The following is a 20264-nucleotide window of genomic DNA, read 5'->3' on the forward strand; positions in this document are numbered from 1 at the left end:
CGTCTGAAAAATGACGTTGCTTGACCTCAGTGCCGTCTATTTACGGCTGTATGTATGTGTGTGTGTGTGTGCGTGTGTCTTTTGTTATTCTAGGCCACAACGAATGAGTTAATTTCACGTTGGGCCCCCAAATTACTGTCCATTTTTCATGTCCTTTTGTTGCACTAGCAAGACGCGTAAAAAAGGCATCAAAAAATATGTTGGCTATCTTGTCTTTACAACATAAAAAATTTGTCTCGAGAAATCCGCGCAAACTTGCTTTGAAACAAAATCAAAGTTTCAAAGTAAAAATAATTTGGTGTTTAAAAGCGGTTTTCTTTCAAACAAAAATTGATGTAATTTCATTTAAGAAAAATAATAAATCAAATAATAATAATAATACCCTTGAAGATCCCTATTAAAGTTGTCTTCTACGTATTTTTCTTAAGTTTCTCGGCATTGGATGATTTTAAGCCAGCCAAAAGAGATTTCATTTTGTTTGCTTATTTTGCTTTACCCATAATTCATAGGCCGACTCATTAGGCATTTTCATAAGCCCCAGTTTGCATATTCTTGGCAGCCAAGCAAACAAAAACAAACTCACAAAAAAATTAGAATGAATACGAAACCGAATCAAAACAAGGGAAGACAACAAAAAACAATTAATTAGATGGATCCCCTTTGTATTGTGAAACAAAATTCAATTAAAATTGTAGCAAACAAAATAAATTGAAGGCAGAGGGAAATTTATAACAAAACTGGCAAACAAATGTACAAATTTAAATGTTGCCTTCGGGAGGATGGTGGACATTTTGTCATAGTCCTGGAATTATTTCCTGCTTGACTCTTAAAGCGCTGGTAAATGCCAAACAAATTAAATTGCAATTAATCATTGGGTCGAACCACCCCCTCTTGTTTTGCCCAGCACGTGCTGAGCGACCTATGACAACGTTCCACGGCAGTAAAATGTCTGCCAATTAATTACAAAACGCATGAGAGGCCAGATAAGAGCGGCAGCCATTAAGGAAAACGCCATCCAGAGACGACAAACAAAAACAGGGCACAAAAACAGGAATTGGGGCACAGCGGCAATTAACACGCGGCATGTAGCTTTTCCATATGTGCTGGTGTATGAAATAATTGATTTTTTCACAGCCTCCTTGTTGCCGCTGGTTAAAAAGGTAAGTGTTAATGACAATAAAAATTAAAATTATGTTTGAGCAGATTTCATTGTTATTTAACGGCGGTCGATGGTGCTTGAAGGGATGAACACTGTCCGAGATGTATGAAAATGACTTAAATTTAATGCTAACATTCAAAATGTTTTTAATATATTCAACCTTAACTTAGAGAGCTTATTAATGTTTTATATAACATAATTGATATAATTTTAAAGCTAATACGAATTTTATTATAAAATCAAATTATTTAATAGTCATAAATATTTCTGAACGCAATCGTTTATAGAAAGAAATAAAGAAATAAAATAGATTACTGGGCTGAAATTCCAAATTATCGTACATATGTTCTATCAATGCTACTTGAATTCATAACTTTACCGACCAAATTAATTCCTAATTTTTCGGTAAGGGATCCCCCTTCATGTGGTCGAAATGGAATCCTTCGTGTTAGCCGTCAGCTTTGGGCATTTGTGACTTCTGTGTAATTGTCATTGCTCGTTAGCGACATCTGACCCAATTACTAAATACTGTACTTTCTTTGGCTTTTGGGGCCTCATAATTGAATTGTTTAGTATGGTTTATTTGCCCGATGCCACTTGGATAAGAGGACAGCGGTGTGAGACTCGTTTCCTAATTGATATTTTTTGGAAGTGTTCGGTTATTTGTATTTGATCAATCTTTATAGTAAAGGACTACTACTTGAATTGAAATTTCATTAAGAATACACATTTTACTTGTTTTCTGCTTAGCTAATTAGCTTTCATTATCATTAAAATTATAAATTAAATCAATCAATTGGTTATATATTTAGATATTTAGCTATTAAATCATAAAATTTGAGCCCGAACGATAAATTTTAACTTCTGTAAATTTTATTCAGTCTGAAACCCTAAATGAATTTCACGTATGCATTTCCCTGCTCAGCAAGTTCATTTATGATTAGCTTGGCCAACGCAAACGATACCAACAAATTGGCTTACTTCAATATGTGTAACGCACCCCACGCGAACCGACAAACAAACAAAAAAAAACGGGCCAACCCACAAAACAATGAAAACGAAGTAAGCAGAACATTTTCTGGCACTTGCGTACTCACTACATGCACCTCAAAATGTTCAAGTCAATATTAAAAAAAAAATTCAACTTGAAATGCTAATTTTATTAACATAAAATAATATACTTGTAGAAAATATAATTTTAAATGGTGAACCCATTTTGGGCCATCTACAACTGGCACATGCCATAAATTTCTTTATAACACATTTTTCAATATTTGTTAAATTTATTTCTGTTAGTGAATGTCGCTGTGGGCTAAATTCAACTGTAATCGTAATGCGTCGACACTGAGGGTGTTACTTTCTGGCCGCCAACTGCCTTTGAATTTCCCGGGCCTACAGCAAATGTGGCGGCGAATGCTGGAGGCATTTGAATTTTCGGGGAAGAGAAATAAGAAGGAAAGTGGGTGTTTTTGGGTAAAAAAAGAGGAAATGGCAAGGGAGTTGAGGGAAGCACATTCGTGCGTTTTCCTTTCATTTACTCGATTTTCGTGTTTTTATCCTTTATTGTTGTTTGCTCGAGTGCCGTTATCATTTGTCGGTTTATTTTGCGCCATATGTGGCCAGGGATACTTCTCCTCAACATACAGTTTTTCCTGCTTTCACTCCATCGTGTCCCCCTTCCATATTTCGCAAGCACGAAGAGTGGGCGCAGTTTATGCGCTCTGTTCCAGTGGGAGCCCCAAGGCAAGGTAAACCATCCTATTCAACCCCATCGATGAAAAAAATAACTAAGCAAACCCCACGTAACTCTACACTCCTGAAAAAGTTTAAAAGAGAAATTCAATGGGTTACCAATTGTTTTCTTGTAAGTATAAGTTTCCTTTAAATGAAGGCACTAAATACTCTTTTATTTTTCACACATCAAAAGAATGCATTTTGAAGAAAATGTATTTTGGGTAATAAAAAGAATAGGCATAAAAAGGTGTAGTAGTTCATTATATAGCACATTTGAGCCATTTCTACTATCACCCAGGATATAATTTTTTGTATTTAAAATCATTTTTTTTTGGGAGAAAAAAATGTAGTGCCAGAATTTTCTTTCCGTGTTCACTCATGGACTCATCTGTGCAGTTTACAACCGTGGGTGTATATAATAACTAAAATGAGTGTGAATGCCAGGCTCAACACTCACCGTTTAAAAAAAGACTTTCTGCTTTGACCTTTAGCCGGCACTACGTATGTTTGTTGATTAGCTTTTTGGTAAACTCCTACACACCCGCACAAGGCAAATGCCGTGCAAACGACATTTTTAATGGTTTCACTCTGGCTTAACACGAGTGTACCATTAAATATGTTTTAAACCGTTGCGGGCACTGATGGCGTTGCCAGATCGTCATATACTGCATGGCTGCGGATCATCTGTTTGCATCAGCTGTTTTTTGTTTACTTCGCTACCGCTCTTTTTGTTGTGATTTTTCTTTCTTCTTACACCTGCGCCGAAAAACGCATGTTTTTCCCAATTTCACCGACATAAACAAAGGCTATTTATACACGAATCGGCTAAACAAGAGGCGAACTAAGTGCCTTATTTTAATCGGCGTCCGCAGAAGTTTTCCGTTTTTGAATGCGTGTGGTTGGGCCTGTTAATGTCGGCCAAAAACTAGACGGCGGCCAATTAAATCAGCGGCAGCAGAAGAGGAAGCGCACAATTTATTGGGCAATTGTGGCTGCCAAGAATACAAGAATCCGAAAGGGGCCACTTCACGGTGGTAAACAAACGGGTAAGGCTTATAGACATTAATTTCTGACAGGAACAGGACCTTTCAATTTTATCTCTTATAGGATTTCGATGATAACCAGGATCTAGTGAGAGCATCTACGGCTTGGAGACACTATTACCCATAAAAGAGTTGATTTAAATTAAAGTTCTATTCTCAATTGCCATCAAAGTTAGTTAGACACAAAAAACTTTGACGTGTTCTTAGTCAAAACAGAGTTATTGTTAATTACTAATCCGTTGACTTTCCCATCCTTTATACAATTCACTTTAACCCTTTATAATAATTTGATTAAAATCGTTTATACAATTTTGTCCACAGCTGACCAATGAACATTAACTAGTTGCAGTGCGTTTATAAGATAAACCAGAATCTGAATAATCTCTACCAGACGACGATATTTGCCAAGAATTCGAGGGTTAATAGGGTCAACGACTGTAAACAACCAATCGGATCTGAATAACTTGTTGCAGTAGGTGAGCAAAATAAGTTAGAACCCGGAACAGGACTATTTCTCTAGTACTGACAATTTAATTAATGTATTCACGTTTTTAGATGCGAACACAATTAATTTGCACAACAATGGACTGATGCAAACAGTTGTTAGCCGATGTCTGCCAAAAAAAAAAGCAAAAGGAAGGGCAACATAAGCAGAAACTACAACAATTGGCAAAGCAGCAGCAACAATTGCAAGAACTGTAGCAAATATTGCATGTACAACAGCAACAATAGCAAGAAAACCCGCAGCAACAGCAACATGCCCCTGCGGCAACCCGGCCATATCAACATTTCGCCTAGAATTGAGCAATTTGCCAGTGCCGCTGCTGCCTCTGCGTATACGTAATATTAAAAATAGGCTATCGCCCAGGCTGCAGGATGAACAAGCGCAGCGTCGTCATCGCGGGAATCGTGGCCAGCCTTCTGGGCCTTGTGCTCGGTGCCAACTTCTACTTCATGTACTACCTGAGCGCAGAGGAGGGTCACTTGGCCAGCGTTCGGGCGCTGGAGAACATGATCAGGCACAAGATGCGTCATCTGAAGCCCAACTACCTCAATCGAAATCCGCGCTTCTTCATGTTCCGCAACAAGCTGCTCAAGAACTACAAGGCGGCACCCTACGAGAACGCCAGTGTCCTGTGGGACATTGCGAACTGGGTGAGTCAATACCTTAATATCTGACCAGTGAGAAACAATAATTCATATTAGTAATCGTTTTACGCTAGATGCCTTTTCTGAAAATGCGATTGTGCTTATGCAAACAGCAAAACCAAAAGATGCAATTCTATTTTATTATCTTTTTAGTTCTCATCCTAACTCTTTTAGTCTCCAGTTTGAAATCAAAGCAGAACATTTTTAATTTAACAATATTAGACGAATTGCTCTGAGCACTAGTTCTTATAAGCCGTAATCCTGATAATTTAAAACATAATTTTCTTACCTTTTAATTTTTTTAGTGGCCGCATGAAAACGAGGTTTATCCGCTGTATGACTCATCGATGGGTCAGCTACTAGAAACGATGCGCCGCGAACCCATCACCAGGGTAAGCAACCTGGGACGCGGGACCCAGCTGAAGCTGCTGATAAAGCTATCACAGCAACAAAAGGTGATTTTCAAGCCGCAATGGTATCCGCGTGACGAGGTGATCGAGGGAGTGGTGTACAGCGGGAAGGATCGGCACACTGCGGAGGTATATGCGTTCTATCTGGGCGCCGTGCTTGACTTTCGGTGGACGCCAATCGTAGTGGGTCGAGTGGTGAATCTAAAGAAGGAGATCTACGCCAATGGGGACCAGGAACTCCAGCAAACTATAAACATCGAAACGGACGAGGAGGGCAAGGAAACGTACTGCCTGTTCGGAAAGTGTCACTACTGCAACGAGGAGGAGACGGTCTGTGGGGACGAGAAGCACAACATCGAGGGTGTGCTCATCTATATCGTTCCGGGAACGATGGCTAAACGGCGGTCTCCATGGCAGCGAACCTATAAGGAAGACAAGCGGGCGCCATGGGAGGACGACATGACATACTGCAAGTAAGTTGCGCAGTATATCCCAAATAGCTGTTGAATATAAATTAATAAATGTTCTTTTTTTAGGTCATTGAAGAACAAAATGGAGACCATTCGCTTGCTGGACCTCATAGATGTGGCCATTTTCGATTATCTCATCCAGAATGGGGATCGCCATCACTATGAGACGCGGGAAGAGCGCGTGGTGCTCATCGATAATGGAAAAGCTTTTGGAAATCCGAATAAAGATCACTTGGATATCCTGGCACCCCTCTACCAATGCTGCCTGTAAGGTCCTTACCAACTTTAATATCGTAACTTTTCACATGTATACCTTTCAGCCTGCGCAAGTCTACGTGGGATCGCCTGCAGGTTTTCTCAGGTGGCGTGCTGACGGAAATCGTCGATCGGCTGTCCAAACAGGATGCCCTCTATCCACTTATTACAGATAAGCATAAAAAAGGAGTGGAAAGGAGACTTCTAGTGGTCTACGCGGTTGTGGAGCACTGCATGGACATCGAGGGCGAGAAAATGTTCAAAACTCTGTAGTTCAAGCTTGAGATTAGGGCTTAAAAAGTTGTTGACCCTGAATAGGCCAGCACTAGAGCTTCCGGAACACTCACTTTCCACTTCCTACATAAGAAGATAGCTAAAAGTATCTAGAAACTTATATAATAATTTTAGTCAATGATTTCCTTCAACGGCTGTCAATATTCACTTAAAGTTCTTAAAATATGTAACCCTTTAAAGTTTATTTTTAACGTAATTGGTTTTAATGTTTTAGGTAGGTTAACGATTTTCAACAAAGCAAATTAGGCAAAAAAGTCGAAAAGATTATTTGATAAACCTAAATGCCATCCATTTAATAATTTTATTTATAGAAAACATGACACCTTAATTTTAATAATAAGGCTAAATTGTGAAAGTATCTTTAGCAAATTGAATGCAAATAATAACACGCATATCCCCATTGGTATGAAATTCTATTTAATGGTTTTTCATTAGTTTTCCGCTGATAGATAGCTCTGAAAACCGAACATTGATAACATATCTGATAGTCTAGTTTTATGCATAGTTACGTTGTTATTTAATAGGAAATATTTTAGAAAATTGCAAAATTTGAAAGTATAGTTTTGTAACATAACAGAAGAGTGTATACACAATAGAAAATAAACACTTGTCTTATTCACTTTTGGTGGTTTTGTTTATTTTCTAATAAGTCCACATCTTGTATATATATACCTATTATATATATATTACAGACTTTCGTCACAAGTGCACTTCATTTTTTGCCTTCTTTCCTCACATTACTAAATGTAAAAAGCTTGTTGAACTGCTTATTGTTGCGGTTGTTGGGACGGTTCTAAAAAAAAATACATATTAAATGTTAGATTATAATTGATTGGCGTTCCAATATTTTAAAATAACAAAGATCAATAGAATATTGACTCACCTTGCCGCGCATTTGATGTTTGATTTCTGTTCCGCGGGCTCTCTGCGCTCCGCCCCTAAATTGCTGGAAGTCCACGTTTTTGTAGTCAAAGTTCCCTTCAGGTTTGGGCTGCGGAATCTGCTGGCTGGAGCTCTGTGGATGATTTCCTCTGTTTTTGGCCTTAAAACCGCGCTTAATCTGCTTGGGCTTCTGTTGCCGCTTACTATGTGCTGACGAAGGTTTCGGTTGCTCTTTGGACTGCCTTTCAATAGGAACTGCTACGACTTCGTCATCGCTATGCTCTGTATCCAACTGAACTGGTTTTGCGGGTTCAACCTTCACCTGCGGTTCTGGTTTAAGTGTAGGTTGAGTATTCTCATCCTTGCGGGGTCTCTTACTGGTTGTTGCCTGCTGATCCCCATCCGTTCTGCCATTCATTTGGTGTTTCCGTTTCAAGTGTTCTTTTAAAGGAACAGAGTACATGGCATCATCCTCTTGTTTAACGGTAGGTGCTTCCAGTTTTATATTTTGCTCCGGAGCCGGTGCCGCCGGACACAGACGCCTCTTAAGTAGCTCACTGCGCTCCCTGGCGATCTGATCCGCCTTCAGCTGCTCCATTAGCGGCAGGATCGCAAGATAACGTTTATAGGGCATGCGGAGCGCCTGACTCTCCTTGCGAAGATGGGCCCATCGCAGCTCCTCTTCTTGAGTTGGCTTGCCGGGCTTGTCGAACAATGCCATTGCTGGTGCCACAATTGGCAAATCTTCTGTTGGAGCATCCTCCTCTCTGGGCAGCTCGAGTTTCCCTGAGGTAGAACTGCGTTTTAACAGAGTGGGCAAATCATCGCGGGTTTCTTCCTGATGCGAAAAGTCATGCGGACAATAGAGCTTGCTGCTGAAGTCCTTGGTCGAGGGCGGCAACGATGCCTGTGTACTGCTGCGGGCCTCTAAAATTGGCTGAAATAGTAAGTATGGTAAACTTATAAGCACACAAAATTATCTTTATGCTACCAGGCCAAAGACTAACTGATCTGATTTTGTCAAAGCTTAATGGCACAAAACCTTTTAATTATAAGTAATTATCTTACTAATTGAAATAAAAATTCCTCTATGATGTTTAAGCCTTAGCAACTAAATTAAATTCATTTTCACTTATTCTAAATGTCCTAATAAAAAACTAAAAAAGCTGGGCAAAGTCCTTCCTAAAATCAGCTGATATCATTTACGACTGTTAATAAACCTGTTAATAAAACAAATCCTATTATTCTAAATGATGCCACATTAATTGATGAATAAATATTTTTTAACATTTAAGGCAGCCTCCTGCGGATAGGAAATGATTAAAAACATGTGGAGAAGGTGATCTATACTCTTCATTTCAACGTTAGTTACAATTAATGGATAATGAAAAGATTTCGGAATAGGCAGCGACGTTTAGCGAGTTGCAGGCGCTGCTTGAAACTGCTGGGAAACTCACTTTGACCAGCGGCTGATCGCGCGCCTTGAGGACAATCTGGTGGAGCGTGTGCAGTTGCTGGCGCACCAGCGGCGGGATGGGATTACAGCAGGCCAGAATGCCCTGCATCTCCCTTGGTAGACTCTCGGCGATTTGAAGCATCATGTGGTTGGGTAGCACATAGCCATAGCTCTCGTCCTCCGACCGCGCCGTCGCATCGCGCCACTCGAAGATTCCACGAAGCGCATGCAACTGTCGGTTGTCGAAGGAACGCTTCGTTTTCCGCACCAAATCCATGTGCGAATCCGGTCCAATGTGAGGCTTGTTATACCGCTTCTTGCACACTTCCGTGCTCATTTGATAGACGCTACCCAGCAGCCCCGGTTCAGCTTGCTGCTGTAACAGATCGTTGGTCATCCGTTCGTAAACGTATATCAGAAAGTGGGTATCCTGGCGAGCGTAGTCCACCAGTTGCTGGGGTAATGGCCTCATCCGCCAATCGGCCAGTTGAAGGCTCTTGTCCACATCCAAATCCAGGTAGTGCTTTAGCAAAAACGCCAATGATAACCTCGCCATATTTAAAGCCTTGGCTGCTCGATGCGTGTCGAACATGTTGACGATATACAACGATAAGTCCCGCTGTAGCCACTCAATGTCCAAATCGGCGCCGTGCAGGATCTTCAACTTCTTGGGGTCGGTGAGAACCAGGTTCAGTACATGCATATCATCTCGCAAAGTTAGGGTATCAAAAATATAATCTTTGGAGCGAGTCGACATCTGGACCAGGCAAGTGATGCCCATGAAGGTGCGATAGGAATGGTGCTCCACATCGATGGCGATCTCGGTCGCTTGCCTTAATTCCTCCAAGGCCTCCTGGAGTTTTTCAACCGTATTCACCACCATCAGTTCGGTGTCTGCCATGAGAGCTGGAAGCACTGGCTTCTGCTTTTCTAGTTGCTGCGGAGGAGGCTGAAATTTCAGCAGCTCAAACTCGTAAGGATGCAGATAGGACTGGACATTCCCATCATCATCGTATTCGGGCAGTAGGGCCAGCGGTTTCAGTGAGTTGGGCTTCTCCTTAAGCCTGGGAGTGAACGGATTCTGCGCACTGTTGTCCACAGACTCCTTAAACTGCGTCTGTGGGCGAACAATATTTTTGGCCGTGAAGAGTCGAGCCGAAACCATGCTGCGTTGCGGCGTTCCTGTCGTCCTGTTCCAACTGCCCGCTTTTGAAATTTCCAGATTTTGTGGCGAAGCAACTGTTGGTTCTGCAGACGTGGAGTTGCTCATTACGTCCACCTGAGCTTCCAACACCTGTTGGGGATTCCTGCGCAGACCGCTTTTGACGTCCAGGTTGGTGGTGATGCGCTCGAACAGAATATCATTGCACTCCTGCACCATTTCAAATTGCTCATCCAGTTGTCGTCTGTTTGGAAAAAGGTTGAGAAAGTTAGCACTGTATGATATCAGGCAGCTAAATTGTTACTTCTGTGATCAAGTGGATATTTGTCAAAGTATATAATTGTAGAAGTCTTCAAAACATTGTATTGATGCCTATAACCCGAGTGCTTTGATTAAGTCGCTTTCCAGTATGGAAGAAACCTTATTTTCAATTCATTATGTAGGTATTTTAAAGGGATTCATTTTAATTAAACTGAAATGGTCATGGTTATATCTGAATTACGATATATAATCCTTACTTCTTGATGTCGCCCTTGATCTCCTTGGTCTGAAGCACATTTCCGATGAGCCCAACCACCCGTTGGGACAGGTCGTCCATGACACGTGCGTAGCCCGGGTAGCTTAAATAGAGGGACCGGGCGTTTCCTTGGGGAAAGGCGTTGGCGGCCCTTGTTGCGGCCACAACGTTTTTGAAAGCTTGCTGCAAAACCAGTGCAAAAAGGGTATGGTTAAGGATATAGTCCGAATAAATGTAGAATTTCCACCCACGTTTGTGAATGCCCCAATGTCTTCTGGAGCACATTGCGCCTGCTCTGTTTGGTCCTGATCTTCCTTGGCTTCGTCCTCCTCGTCTTGGTGAGCTCTTTTCGGGTGTCGCGGCATGTCTGTTTCTATGATGATTGCTTCGTGTTCTTTCCGTACAAATTTTTTTTCGTTTTATGTAGAAAATGTGCGTGTTTTCTCTTCTTCTTTCGAGAATGGAATAACAACAGCTAGAATTTTGAGTTTTTCAACACTACCGGCGGCAAAATTTGATCGATATACAGCACTTCACGTCGCTGACCGCACGACAAGAAATAAACCAGTCTTTCGTATTTTAAAAATTTTAGTCGAATTTGGAATGATGATCTCGTGATGTTCAAATACTGACAAAGCCTACATTGATCAACATTCTTTATATATATTTATATTTATAATTTTACAATAATTATCTAAGTACATATATATATATATTTTCAGAGATAAAACATTTTAATTTATATTTAATAATTATTTAAAAATATAGCTATTAATAGCCTGTTTTAAAAGTAGCTATTTTGTCTGCTGAATACTTTTCAACACTAGTAGTTTCTGTAAAAGGGAGCCAAATTTTAAAACAGAATATTAAATGTTAATTTATTATTAATCTTTAAGTTTCGACTGGTATAAAAAACTAAACAAAGCTTAATTTATTTTTTTGTGATCCCCCGACTAAAATGTTTAAGAAAGGCCATAATATTGTTGATCTGACCGCCATCTGATTATCAGTGTGTCCACACCTCCGGTCGCCGGCAAAAGGCAACTAATTTAAAGAAGAAGCAGCGACTCCAGAAAGAAGAAACGGAGTTACGTGCTAAAAAAGTAATTATTGAGCCTAAGTTAAGTCTACTTTAGGGAAATACCCGCTCCCAAGATGCTCGATCTGTACAGACGCACGGTGGCACGATTTCCGCTAGGCAGCGTCAGCTACATGTTCGCCTATGGATCCGGCGTCAAACAACAGGAAGGCTATGAAAAACTTGGCAATGGAAATGGTCAGCGACCGGCGCCGGGAAGCGTTGTAGATCTGGTTTTCTGCGTGCGGGATGCTCAGGGATTCCACGCGGAGAACCTGCATCGCCATCCAGCACATTATTCTGCTCTTGGACATCTGGGACCGCGCTTTGTTGCCAACTACCAGGAGCGTTTGGGTGCTGGCGTCTATTGCAATACTTTGATTCCACTGGCGGATGTGGGTCTTACCATAAAGTACGGTGTCGTGTCGCAGGAACAGCTGTTGGACGATCTACTTGACTGGCGGCATCTATATCTGGCTGGGAGGCTCCATAAGCCCGTAACGGATCTAGTGAATCCCTCAGATAATCCTTCTCTTAAAGCTGCACTCGACAGCAACCTTTTGTCTGCTCTGCAAGTTGCTCTGCTACTATTACCGGAAAAGTTCACCGCCTACAGTCTGTTTCACACCATCGCTGGACTGAGTTACAAAGGAGATTTCCGCATGATTTTCGGGGAAAACAAGCAGAAGGTGCATAATATAGTTAATCCGCAAATCAAGGATTTCTTTGCCTTGTACCAACCTTCATTGGCGCAACTCTCCAAGTTTGTGGCTGTCAATATGAACGGTCAGGAGCCAGGAAGCGGGAAGGCAACCATACTCTTCGAGCAGGATAAATCCTCGACAGCCGCCGCCCAACACCTGCAAAAGTTGCCCGTGGAGCTGAGGAAACGCCTAAAGCGGAATGCTGCCTGTCGGGGCGATTACGCCGAGGTGGTGGATCACCTTTCCGTGGCTTCTCAACTTCCGGAGGTGCTGCAGGCATCCGTCAACGACATCGTTTGGCGCAGCAGCGTCACACAATCGATCAAAAACATCGCCAGTGCGGGCGTTCTCAAGTCCCTGGTCTACAGCTACCGCAAAGCCCAGAAAACATTCGCTGTTTAGGTTTATTTTTGGGATAATCCCCTGGCTGCCAATTTACCGACTAAGTTGTCCCAACAGCTGCATTTCGTTATATAATTTTAAGCTTTAAAGTTGTTAACTGCAATATATGTAAAGCCCAAGTCAAAGAAATGAGTTTTTTTGGGGATCTCAGAGAGAAACTAGGTCAAGCAATAAGATTAGTGTTCTAGATTATTTTACTAACAGAGAATACAAGTAAAGGCTTAGATGGAATCTGCATTTTGTACCTTATCCTCTTTTTTTTTAAGGAAAACGTTGAGAAACCCGGAATCAAGAAAGGCTATTCGAATCCTAATTAAATCGAAAGACTTTCTGATCAGTTCTTTAACGGCTTGTGTAATTCCTATTATTTACTTTTCTTTACAGATCATGTCCAGCGACGACAGTAGTAGTGACAGCAGCTCCTCAGGCGACGAAAGACATCGGAAACGGAAGTACAAGAAGCACAGCAAAGATGTGGACAAGTCTAAAAAGAAGAAGTCCAAGAAACATAAAAAGGAGAAGCGACGCCACAAGGAAAAAAAGCGCAGCAGGCATGGGGAGGAGCAGCAAGTGACATATACAAAACCTACTGTATTGGTGAATGTTTCACCACCAGAGATAGAGTCAAATAGTCAAGATGCCTTCGGTCCTGCCCTGCCGCCGCATTTGAGGAAGTCCAGTCAATCGGAAATCCCAGCGGAGAAGCAACTGGAATCCAAACCACAGGCCATGATAGGACCAATCCTACCCAGCAATGTTGCCCAGGAAAAGGCTCCTATGGCAAATGGCGAAGCTGATGATAACGATGATGATGATGATCTAGCTGGCACCTTTGGCCCGCTACCAAACGCAAGCCAAGTCGCACTGGAGGAACGTGCTCTAGCCCTGAAACTGGCGGCTCTGGAGGGAGGAGGATTGGGTACATCAACAGACCAGGACGTACGTGAAGAGTGGATGCTTGAGCTGCCAGATGTTGGCCTAAAAAGCGGTCTTGCCGCCCTGAGCAACATGAAGCGCACTTTTTACCAGGGAAAAGAGCGACCAGATTTCAGTGATCGATCCTCCTGGACGAAGACACCTCAGAGTGAAGCGGCTGCTGCTGCGTCGGGCCCTAAATCCTTCAGCTCCAAGGAACTAGAGCAGATGGCCCAGGTCAAGTACGAACAGCAGCGCGATGACGAACAGGAAGGTATGGCCAAAAAGCACAAAAAGAAGCACAAGCGGGATGAGTCCCTTGTCGAGTTGCATCAAAAAAAGTTAAGAAAGGAACAAAGAGAAAAGGTAAAAATGAAATTAAAACCAAAAATTTGTATTGTTTTATAATTTATTAATTTTAGGAAAAGGAACTGGCTGCCTCGGGTTCAAAGCCAGAACGCAGACCCTTTAGCAGGGATGTGGATTTAAAACTCAACAAAATCGACAAGAATCAAACTAAACAGATCGTTGACAAGGCCAAGATACTTAACACCAAGTTCTCCAGAGGTCAAGCCAAGTATCTGTAAAGCGTCATTCTAATTAAAAAATGTTCGAGAGATGTACAAGATTTTTATTTAGAAATGTAATATAGAAAATACAAAATAAATGATTTTTAACTTTGTTAAGAGAAAATCAATCAACTCAAAGCAGGCAAAATTCCTGCAAATAGAATTATATTGCATTCCTAATCAACGGAAATAATCGCAGAAATAAAAATGAACAGCCACAAACAATAAAATAAGAAAATCCTTATATAAAAACAGATCGGATTTGTATTTTTAGAGATTTAGTTGCATAGTTTCATTGCTTAAACCTCAATTTAATCGACATAAATTATTAAGATGAGGACATACACCTAAGTAGGCAATACAAGCTAAATACAAAAGAATGAGGCATTTTCAGCGCTGTGGCGGTGGTTTCGGCTTAGGGATCTTCGACAGCAGCATCTGTATCTCGTCCTTCTCCTTCCAGTCCTTCCACAGCTCGTACAGATTGACAATGGCGCGCACTATCTCCTGGACCTTATCCAGATCCACATTCAGTTCGGCGAACCACTGTTTCGTGGCGTCCTTTTGCAGGATAACGCAGGCGATTTGCAGGCAGGCAATGGCGATCTAAAAAAAAAGGGTATTGTGAGAGGGGAAGATCCAGGAAGCTGGACATGATCACGCACCTGATAGGGAGGATATAGCAGGCAGACATCGGTGCGCAGGGAATCGTTGACAATGCGCCAGCTCAGAGTGAGCAACTGGTCCTCCTGGCCCATATCCTGGACCAATTGCAGGAGCGGTCTGTACGGCTGGTAGACAATCAAGCAACAATCCAGATTTTCCAGCAGGTAAAACTCGCACTCCAAGATGTGATTCGTGCGGTAAGGGAACTCCTGGGCGTATGCATAGCTGAACTTGGTCTTGATGGCCGACTGGCAGATCGAAATCAGTCGGGAATTGGATATGACCCCAAACTCCTCCACTTTGGAGGCCAGCAGGATGCAGGTGGGTGCCAGCAGCAAAGGATCGATGTTTTTCAGTGAGTTCCTCGCGTAGAATCGCTTAAAATACACTGTGGCTGTGGCAATGACTTGTTGCCTTAGTTTAAGCTGCTCTCCCAGCACCTGGATTACGTTGGCAAAGAAAATAAACACTTTTTGGTATTCATCCTCGTTTAGAGCCAACAAATCATGCTGACGCTCCCGCAGCAAATCCTGTTTGTCCAGAATCCACTGCTGCGAGTGCGAGCTCTGCCAGAAATTGCCGGCCATTTGGTAAAGAGTAGGCCAAGCTTCAAATGCCGGCCAAAACTTTTATGTTAGCTATCTAAATTAAATGTTTATATCGTCACAAAGCCAAACTAAACCAATCCAGAAAAAAAAGTTGTTGCTTTGAAGACAGTGTGTGCACACCTTAGGATTTTTTTTTCACTAACAGCTAACAGCTGTTTGGCCGCAGCCGACTTAACGTAGTGCAGTGCATAGGTGTGTGTGAGTGTGAATTTTTCATCCGCGGCGCTGAGACGAACAAGTCTTAATAATTTTTTAGTTAATAGGCTATTGAACGATTTAACTGAACGATGGCGTTGCGAGTTCTTGGCGTCACGCAGAATATGCGCACCTTCATCCGGGGCGTTGACATGATCAAGGTAAGTCCAGGCAACCATCCAATGATTACGCTCCCCAGGATTTAAATTACGTAATTGTAAATTATTGTGTTTCTCACTGTGTTATTGGCTAATATCTCTACTTATAAGCATAAATAAACATATTTTGGCTATGCCTTTATAATCCAGAAAGTAGTTCTGCCGAGTAAAGTAACGATATTGGTTTAGAAAATCCCTTACAAGCACTTTGAGGTTATGTTCGTGTTTTACTTAACTTTTTGCTACATTTTTCCGATTTTCCCGAACTTACAGCGCTACAAGTCGGCTGCCACGCTGCAGAAGACCCTGCTGAACATCCCCGCCACCCAGGTGACCAAGCTGGACAATGGTCTCCGTGTGGCCAGTGAGGATTCCGGCGCCTCCACCGCCACCGTGGGACTTTGGATCGATGCGGGCTCGCGTTCAGAGAACGAGAAGAACAACGGAGTGGCCCACTTCCTGGAGCACATGGCCTTCAAGGTATGATCACCAGTTTGCCACTTAGAAACCGTATAACACCTTTTTTCCTCCCTTTTGTTAGGGCACTGCAAAGCGCTCGCAGACGGATCTGGAGCTTGAAGTGGAGAACTTGGGCGCCCACTTGAACGCCTACACCTCCCGGGAGCAGACCGTCTTCTACGCGAAGTGCTTGTCCAAGGATGTGCCCAAGGCCGTCGAAATCTTGGCCGACATCATCCAGAACTCCAAGCTGGGCGAGTCCGAGATTGCACGCGAGCGATCTGTGATTCTGCGCGAAATGCAGGAAGTGGAGAGCAACCTGCAGGAGGTGGTCTTCGATCACTTGCACGCCACTGCCTACCAGGGCACTCCCTTGGGCCAGACCATCCTGGGACCTACCAAGAACATTCAGTGCGTGCTTTAATTGACCATTTTAAATATCCATTCTGAAATTATAAATATTTTGCATTTTTGTAGGTCCATTGGAAAATCCGACCTGACCGACTACATCCAGACCCACTACAAGGCTTCGCGCATCGTTCTGGCCGCCGCTGGCGGCGTCAAGCATGATGATCTGGTCAAACTGGCCTGCGGTAGCCTGGGTGGCCTCGAGGCCAGTGTGCTGCCACCGGAGGTGACTCCCTGCCGCTTCACCGGCTCCGAAGTGCGCGTGCGCGACGACTCCCTGCCCCTGGCCCATGTGGCCATCGCCGTCGAAGGATGTGGCTGGACCGACCAGGACAACATCCCCCTGATGGTGGCCAACACTCTGGTCGGTGCCTGGGATCGTTCCCAGGGTGGTGGCGCCAACAACGCCTCCAATCTGGCCCGTGCCAGCGCTGAGGACAGTAAGTAAGCCTCTGGAACCATAAGGATATGTTAATTCATGGTTATTATTCCCCTGCAGACCTCTGCCACAGCTTCCAGTCGTTCAACACCTGCTACAAGGACACCGGTCTCTGGGGCATTTACTTCGTATGCGATCCTCTGCAGTGTGAGGTGAGTAATAAATTCTAAAAATTAGGTATTTATATAGAAAAGTGAATTAAATCATATGTCTTTAATAGCAATTTAGTTATAATGGCAAATTTAATTAGCAATTTCACTTAAGCCTAACTGCAAAACATAATGTTTCGCGGGTTCGTTTGAAAAGTGATAAGTAATTCAAAACATCAATTCCTACTTTTTTTCTACATAAAATGTAAGCAAAGAACTGGGGAAAACCTTCGACATTAAAAACTGAATTATAACTAATTTGTAATTGATTAAATTATTGATACTACATATCGAATCTGACTAAAACTTCTCTTTCCCCCGCAGGATATGCTCTTCAACGTGCAGACCGAGTGGATGCGCTTGTGCACGATGGTCACAGAGGCCGAGGTTGAGCGCGCCAAGAACCTGCTGAAGACCAACATGCTGCTGCAGCTGGACGGCACCACGCCCATCTGCGAGGACATTGGTCGCCAGATCCTGTGCTACAACCGTCGCATCCCTCTGCACGAGCTGGAGCAGCGCATCGATGCCGTGAGCGTTGGCAACGTGCGCGACGTGGCCATGAAGTACATCTACGACCGGTGCCCGGCCGTCGCCGCCGTGGGTCCCGTTGAGAACCTGCCCGACTACAACAGAATCCGCTCCTCCATGTACTGGCTGAGGGTCTAGGAAGTTCCACCCCCACTCTTGTTGGACATTGTAGTTTAATTCAAAAGAAAATTTCGCCCGCAGAGGATCAGTAAACCGATAATACCAAAAGTTATATAAGTTGTTCTGGCCCTTTATTGATGTGTGTAGTTAATGGGAATGCCACTAAGACCCTGTTTCAGCTGAGCGGGCTCCGTCTGGCCCAGGGCAGGATCTAATCCCTGCCATGTGCGGTCCTCGAAGGAGAGTCCTGTGTCTGTGGTCATTAGTGACATTTTCGCTTGCGTGGCTAAGGCTAGTGAAGCGGAATCTCCTGCCGTTTCCAGGGAATCGTTAACCACTCCCCTTAGCCTTCCACTAACCAAGCTGACATCGTGCTCTGGTATGGCTCCCACATCAAAGGGTAGGAAGCTGCGTCCTGCCGGCAGAAGTTGTTTGAAGTCCATGACGTAGGCTTCAGGATATCGCATGTGCCAAGCAGGATTCAAGGCCATCTCTGCTTCGAAGACGGAAACAATGGGCTTATAGTACTCCTTGGAGTCGTACATATTGTTGAAGGGGCAACCGATCAGGACAAAGCAATCTATTTCCAGGAAGTTTGCCAGCTTGGCGGGATTAATCCTGCCCACGGAAATAAGTTGCGTCTTAATGCCTCTGCCCTTGGCCATGGTTTGTAGGCGGGCCACCACATCGAGGTAACCCTCAGCCGAAAGAGTGGCGACAATAAGGCCTAGTGTTTGTGCGTCCTTGCATTTTTCGATGTGGAAATAACGACGCCGGATGAACTGAGCTGTGAGGGGATTCTTGGCGGTGAAACTGGCAGAGGCACCGTCATAGATATGCCATTGGACGGCCGCTGGAGCAGTCAAGGAAAGATTGGCGAACCGCTGATTATCGGCACCGATGAAAATGCAAATCCGCTCTAGGCCGGAACTTTCCTTGGAGGCCTTTAAATCACCCTCAATGGGAGGGAATACCTCTAGGATAAGATCTTTGGGCTGCAGTGCCTCAACTAGCTGCTTTTGTAGCTGTTCCCCGTAGAGATGTTGGTAGCCAATATCAAGATAAATGCACACCTGTCGATCTGTGCACTCCAAACGCAGACTTTGCAGTTTGCCCAGGAGTAGATCCAAATCTAGTGGCAACTCTGGGTAAAGATATAGTACGGGCAAGCGGGTGGCCCTGCTGCGACAGGCATTTCCGAAGTGAATCACACTGTCTGCATCCACATGGGCAGCGGCGATCTCGTCCACGCAGCAGCTTCCGTATGTGGTGTCCGCCAGGATAAAGACCTTCACCTCCTCCGGCCCAAGCAGCTCCCTGAGGCACACACTAATGGCATTACTGTGGGGCAGATAGTCATCCGGGAATTGTAGGCAAACCTAAAAGGACAGTTGTCAGAGCAAAGTTCCATAGTAGAGCCGATATACACACCCTTTTGTAACCATTTTGTCGAACCCATTCGCCACTCATTTTCTGGTGATTGTCGTTCCATATCTGTTCGAAGGTCACCGGCTGCTCCGTCTCCGTTTGCCGCTCCAGGGCGGCCGTGTCCGAGCTGGAGAAAGCCGATGCAGTTGTTTCGGATGAACTCATTTTTATGCAATTTTTAACAAAGATAACAATCTTGACCAGTCCACAAGATGCAATAAAATAAACAATGTTAAGATAGCGTCGACTAACGAGCTTATCGTCAAAGATGAAACGAGGAATGAGGAACACAGTGTTTTCCACAAACCGACGCTTATATACCCTTGCAAAAATTAAATATCCTACATTTCTATTTCAATGCTTGAAAACAGTGAGGCTAAGTCGATTTTCCAATCGTTCCTATTTATTATAGCAAAGGCGAAATATTTCATAAACGAATATGATAAAACGTTCTAACGAATGGCGGATGCTAATTTAAATCAAATACTTTAATTATAATTATTCTTTAATTAAAGAATAATTATTCTTTAATTAATTATAATTCCAAAAAATTCCTAATCAATTCTACTGCCCCATATTCTTGGCTTCGCTGTAGACGCCAGCGAGCAGGATAGTTTTGACTTTCTGACCGTAGATGAAGAACAAAAACGGATGGTCGCAATTGATTACTGACAAGAATCTAAATGAGATACAAGCGATTAACAAAACTAGATTTTCAATTTTTGAAATCCCAATAACTTTCTCCTTATTTTTGAGCAAAAAAAAATCACAAAAATAATGATTTTTATTGTTTATAAAAAAACTTAACAGTATATCTCGTCTTCAATGTTCGATTTTTCACCAATATTGTCTGTATTTTTGAAGGGGGATCACAAAAATACCCTTTTTTTTATCTTACAAATTA

The 20264-nt window shown here is 43.0% G+C and overlaps 7 protein-coding genes across 11 annotated transcripts; 4 read left to right on the forward strand and 3 right to left on the reverse strand.

Moving 5' to 3' along the window:
- Nucleotides 1–3632: 3632 nt before the first annotated feature.
- LOC108042354 (glycosaminoglycan xylosylkinase homolog) lies at nt 3633–6930 on the forward strand. Of its 5 annotated transcripts, none has more exons than XM_017120578.2 (7): nt 3633–3939; nt 4001–4107; nt 4258–4412; nt 4492–5091; nt 5391–5968; nt 6032–6232; nt 6286–6930. In XM_017120578.2, the coding sequence occupies exons 4-7, from the start codon at nt 4813–4815 to the stop codon at nt 6491–6493; spliced, it is 1266 nt and encodes a 421-aa protein (XP_016976067.1). In that variant the 5' UTR covers nt 3633–3939; nt 4001–4107; nt 4258–4412; nt 4492–4812; the 3' UTR covers nt 6494–6930. The 5 variants fall into 5 exon arrangements, with proteins under 5 accessions (XP_016976067.1, XP_016976068.1, XP_016976069.1 ...); XM_017120579.2 differs by having other exon boundaries at nt 4001–4067; XM_017120580.2 differs by having other exon boundaries at nt 4001–4024.
- Nucleotides 6911–11146, reverse strand: LOC108042353 (exosome component 10). The gene is made up of 5 exons (XM_017120577.2): nt 10783–11146; nt 10533–10714; nt 8854–10258; nt 7398–8333; nt 6911–7307 (listed from the first exon to the last, which is right to left on the reverse strand). Exons 1-5 carry the CDS (start codon nt 10894–10896, stop codon nt 7227–7229), a joined length of 2718 nt encoding a protein of 905 aa, XP_016976066.1. The 5' UTR covers nt 10897–11146; the 3' UTR covers nt 6911–7226.
- Nucleotides 11147–11540: 394 nt separating this feature from the next.
- On the forward strand, nt 11541–14356 carry LOC108042345 (GPALPP motifs-containing protein 1). Its single transcript, XM_017120569.1, has 3 exons — nt 11541–11634; nt 13100–13996; nt 14053–14356. The coding sequence occupies exons 2-3, from the start codon at nt 13103–13105 to the stop codon at nt 14215–14217; spliced, it is 1059 nt and encodes a 352-aa protein (XP_016976058.1). The 5' UTR covers nt 11541–11634; nt 13100–13102; the 3' UTR covers nt 14218–14356.
- LOC108042346 (phosphatidate cytidylyltransferase, mitochondrial) lies at nt 11578–12952 on the forward strand. Its single transcript, XM_017120570.2, has one exon. It carries the CDS (start codon nt 11687–11689, stop codon nt 12713–12715), a length of 1029 nt encoding a protein of 342 aa, XP_016976059.1. The 5' UTR covers nt 11578–11686; the 3' UTR covers nt 12716–12952.
- Nucleotides 14357–14460: 104 nt separating the features above from the next.
- LOC108042347 (cyclin-C) lies at nt 14461–15558 on the reverse strand. Its single transcript, XM_017120571.2, has 2 exons — nt 14865–15558; nt 14461–14805 (listed from the first exon to the last, which is right to left on the reverse strand). Exons 1-2 carry the CDS (start codon nt 15450–15452, stop codon nt 14590–14592), a joined length of 804 nt encoding a protein of 267 aa, XP_016976060.1. The 5' UTR covers nt 15453–15558; the 3' UTR covers nt 14461–14589.
- A 103-nt stretch (nt 15559–15661) lies between these two features.
- LOC108042343 (mitochondrial-processing peptidase subunit beta) lies at nt 15662–18044 on the forward strand. Its single transcript, XM_017120567.2, has 6 exons — nt 15662–15829; nt 16100–16306; nt 16368–16696; nt 16763–17133; nt 17193–17284; nt 17606–18044. The coding sequence occupies exons 1-6, from the start codon at nt 15761–15763 to the stop codon at nt 17948–17950; spliced, it is 1413 nt and encodes a 470-aa protein (XP_016976056.1). The 5' UTR covers nt 15662–15760; the 3' UTR covers nt 17951–18044.
- Nucleotides 18045–18046: 2 nt separating this feature from the next.
- LOC108042344 (2-(3-amino-3-carboxypropyl)histidine synthase subunit 2) lies at nt 18047–19600 on the reverse strand. The gene is made up of 2 exons (XM_017120568.2): nt 19364–19600; nt 18047–19311 (listed from the first exon to the last, which is right to left on the reverse strand). The coding sequence occupies exons 1-2, from the start codon at nt 19523–19525 to the stop codon at nt 18064–18066; spliced, it is 1410 nt and encodes a 469-aa protein (XP_016976057.1). The 5' UTR covers nt 19526–19600; the 3' UTR covers nt 18047–18063.
- Nucleotides 19601–20264: the final 664 nt, after the last annotated feature.

Source organism: Drosophila rhopaloa, unplaced genomic scaffold (assembly GCF_018152115.1).
Source record: "Drosophila rhopaloa isolate 14029-0021.01 unplaced genomic scaffold, ASM1815211v1 contig_178, whole genome shotgun sequence".
Lineage (NCBI taxonomy): Eukaryota > Metazoa > Arthropoda > Insecta > Diptera > Drosophilidae > Drosophila > Drosophila rhopaloa.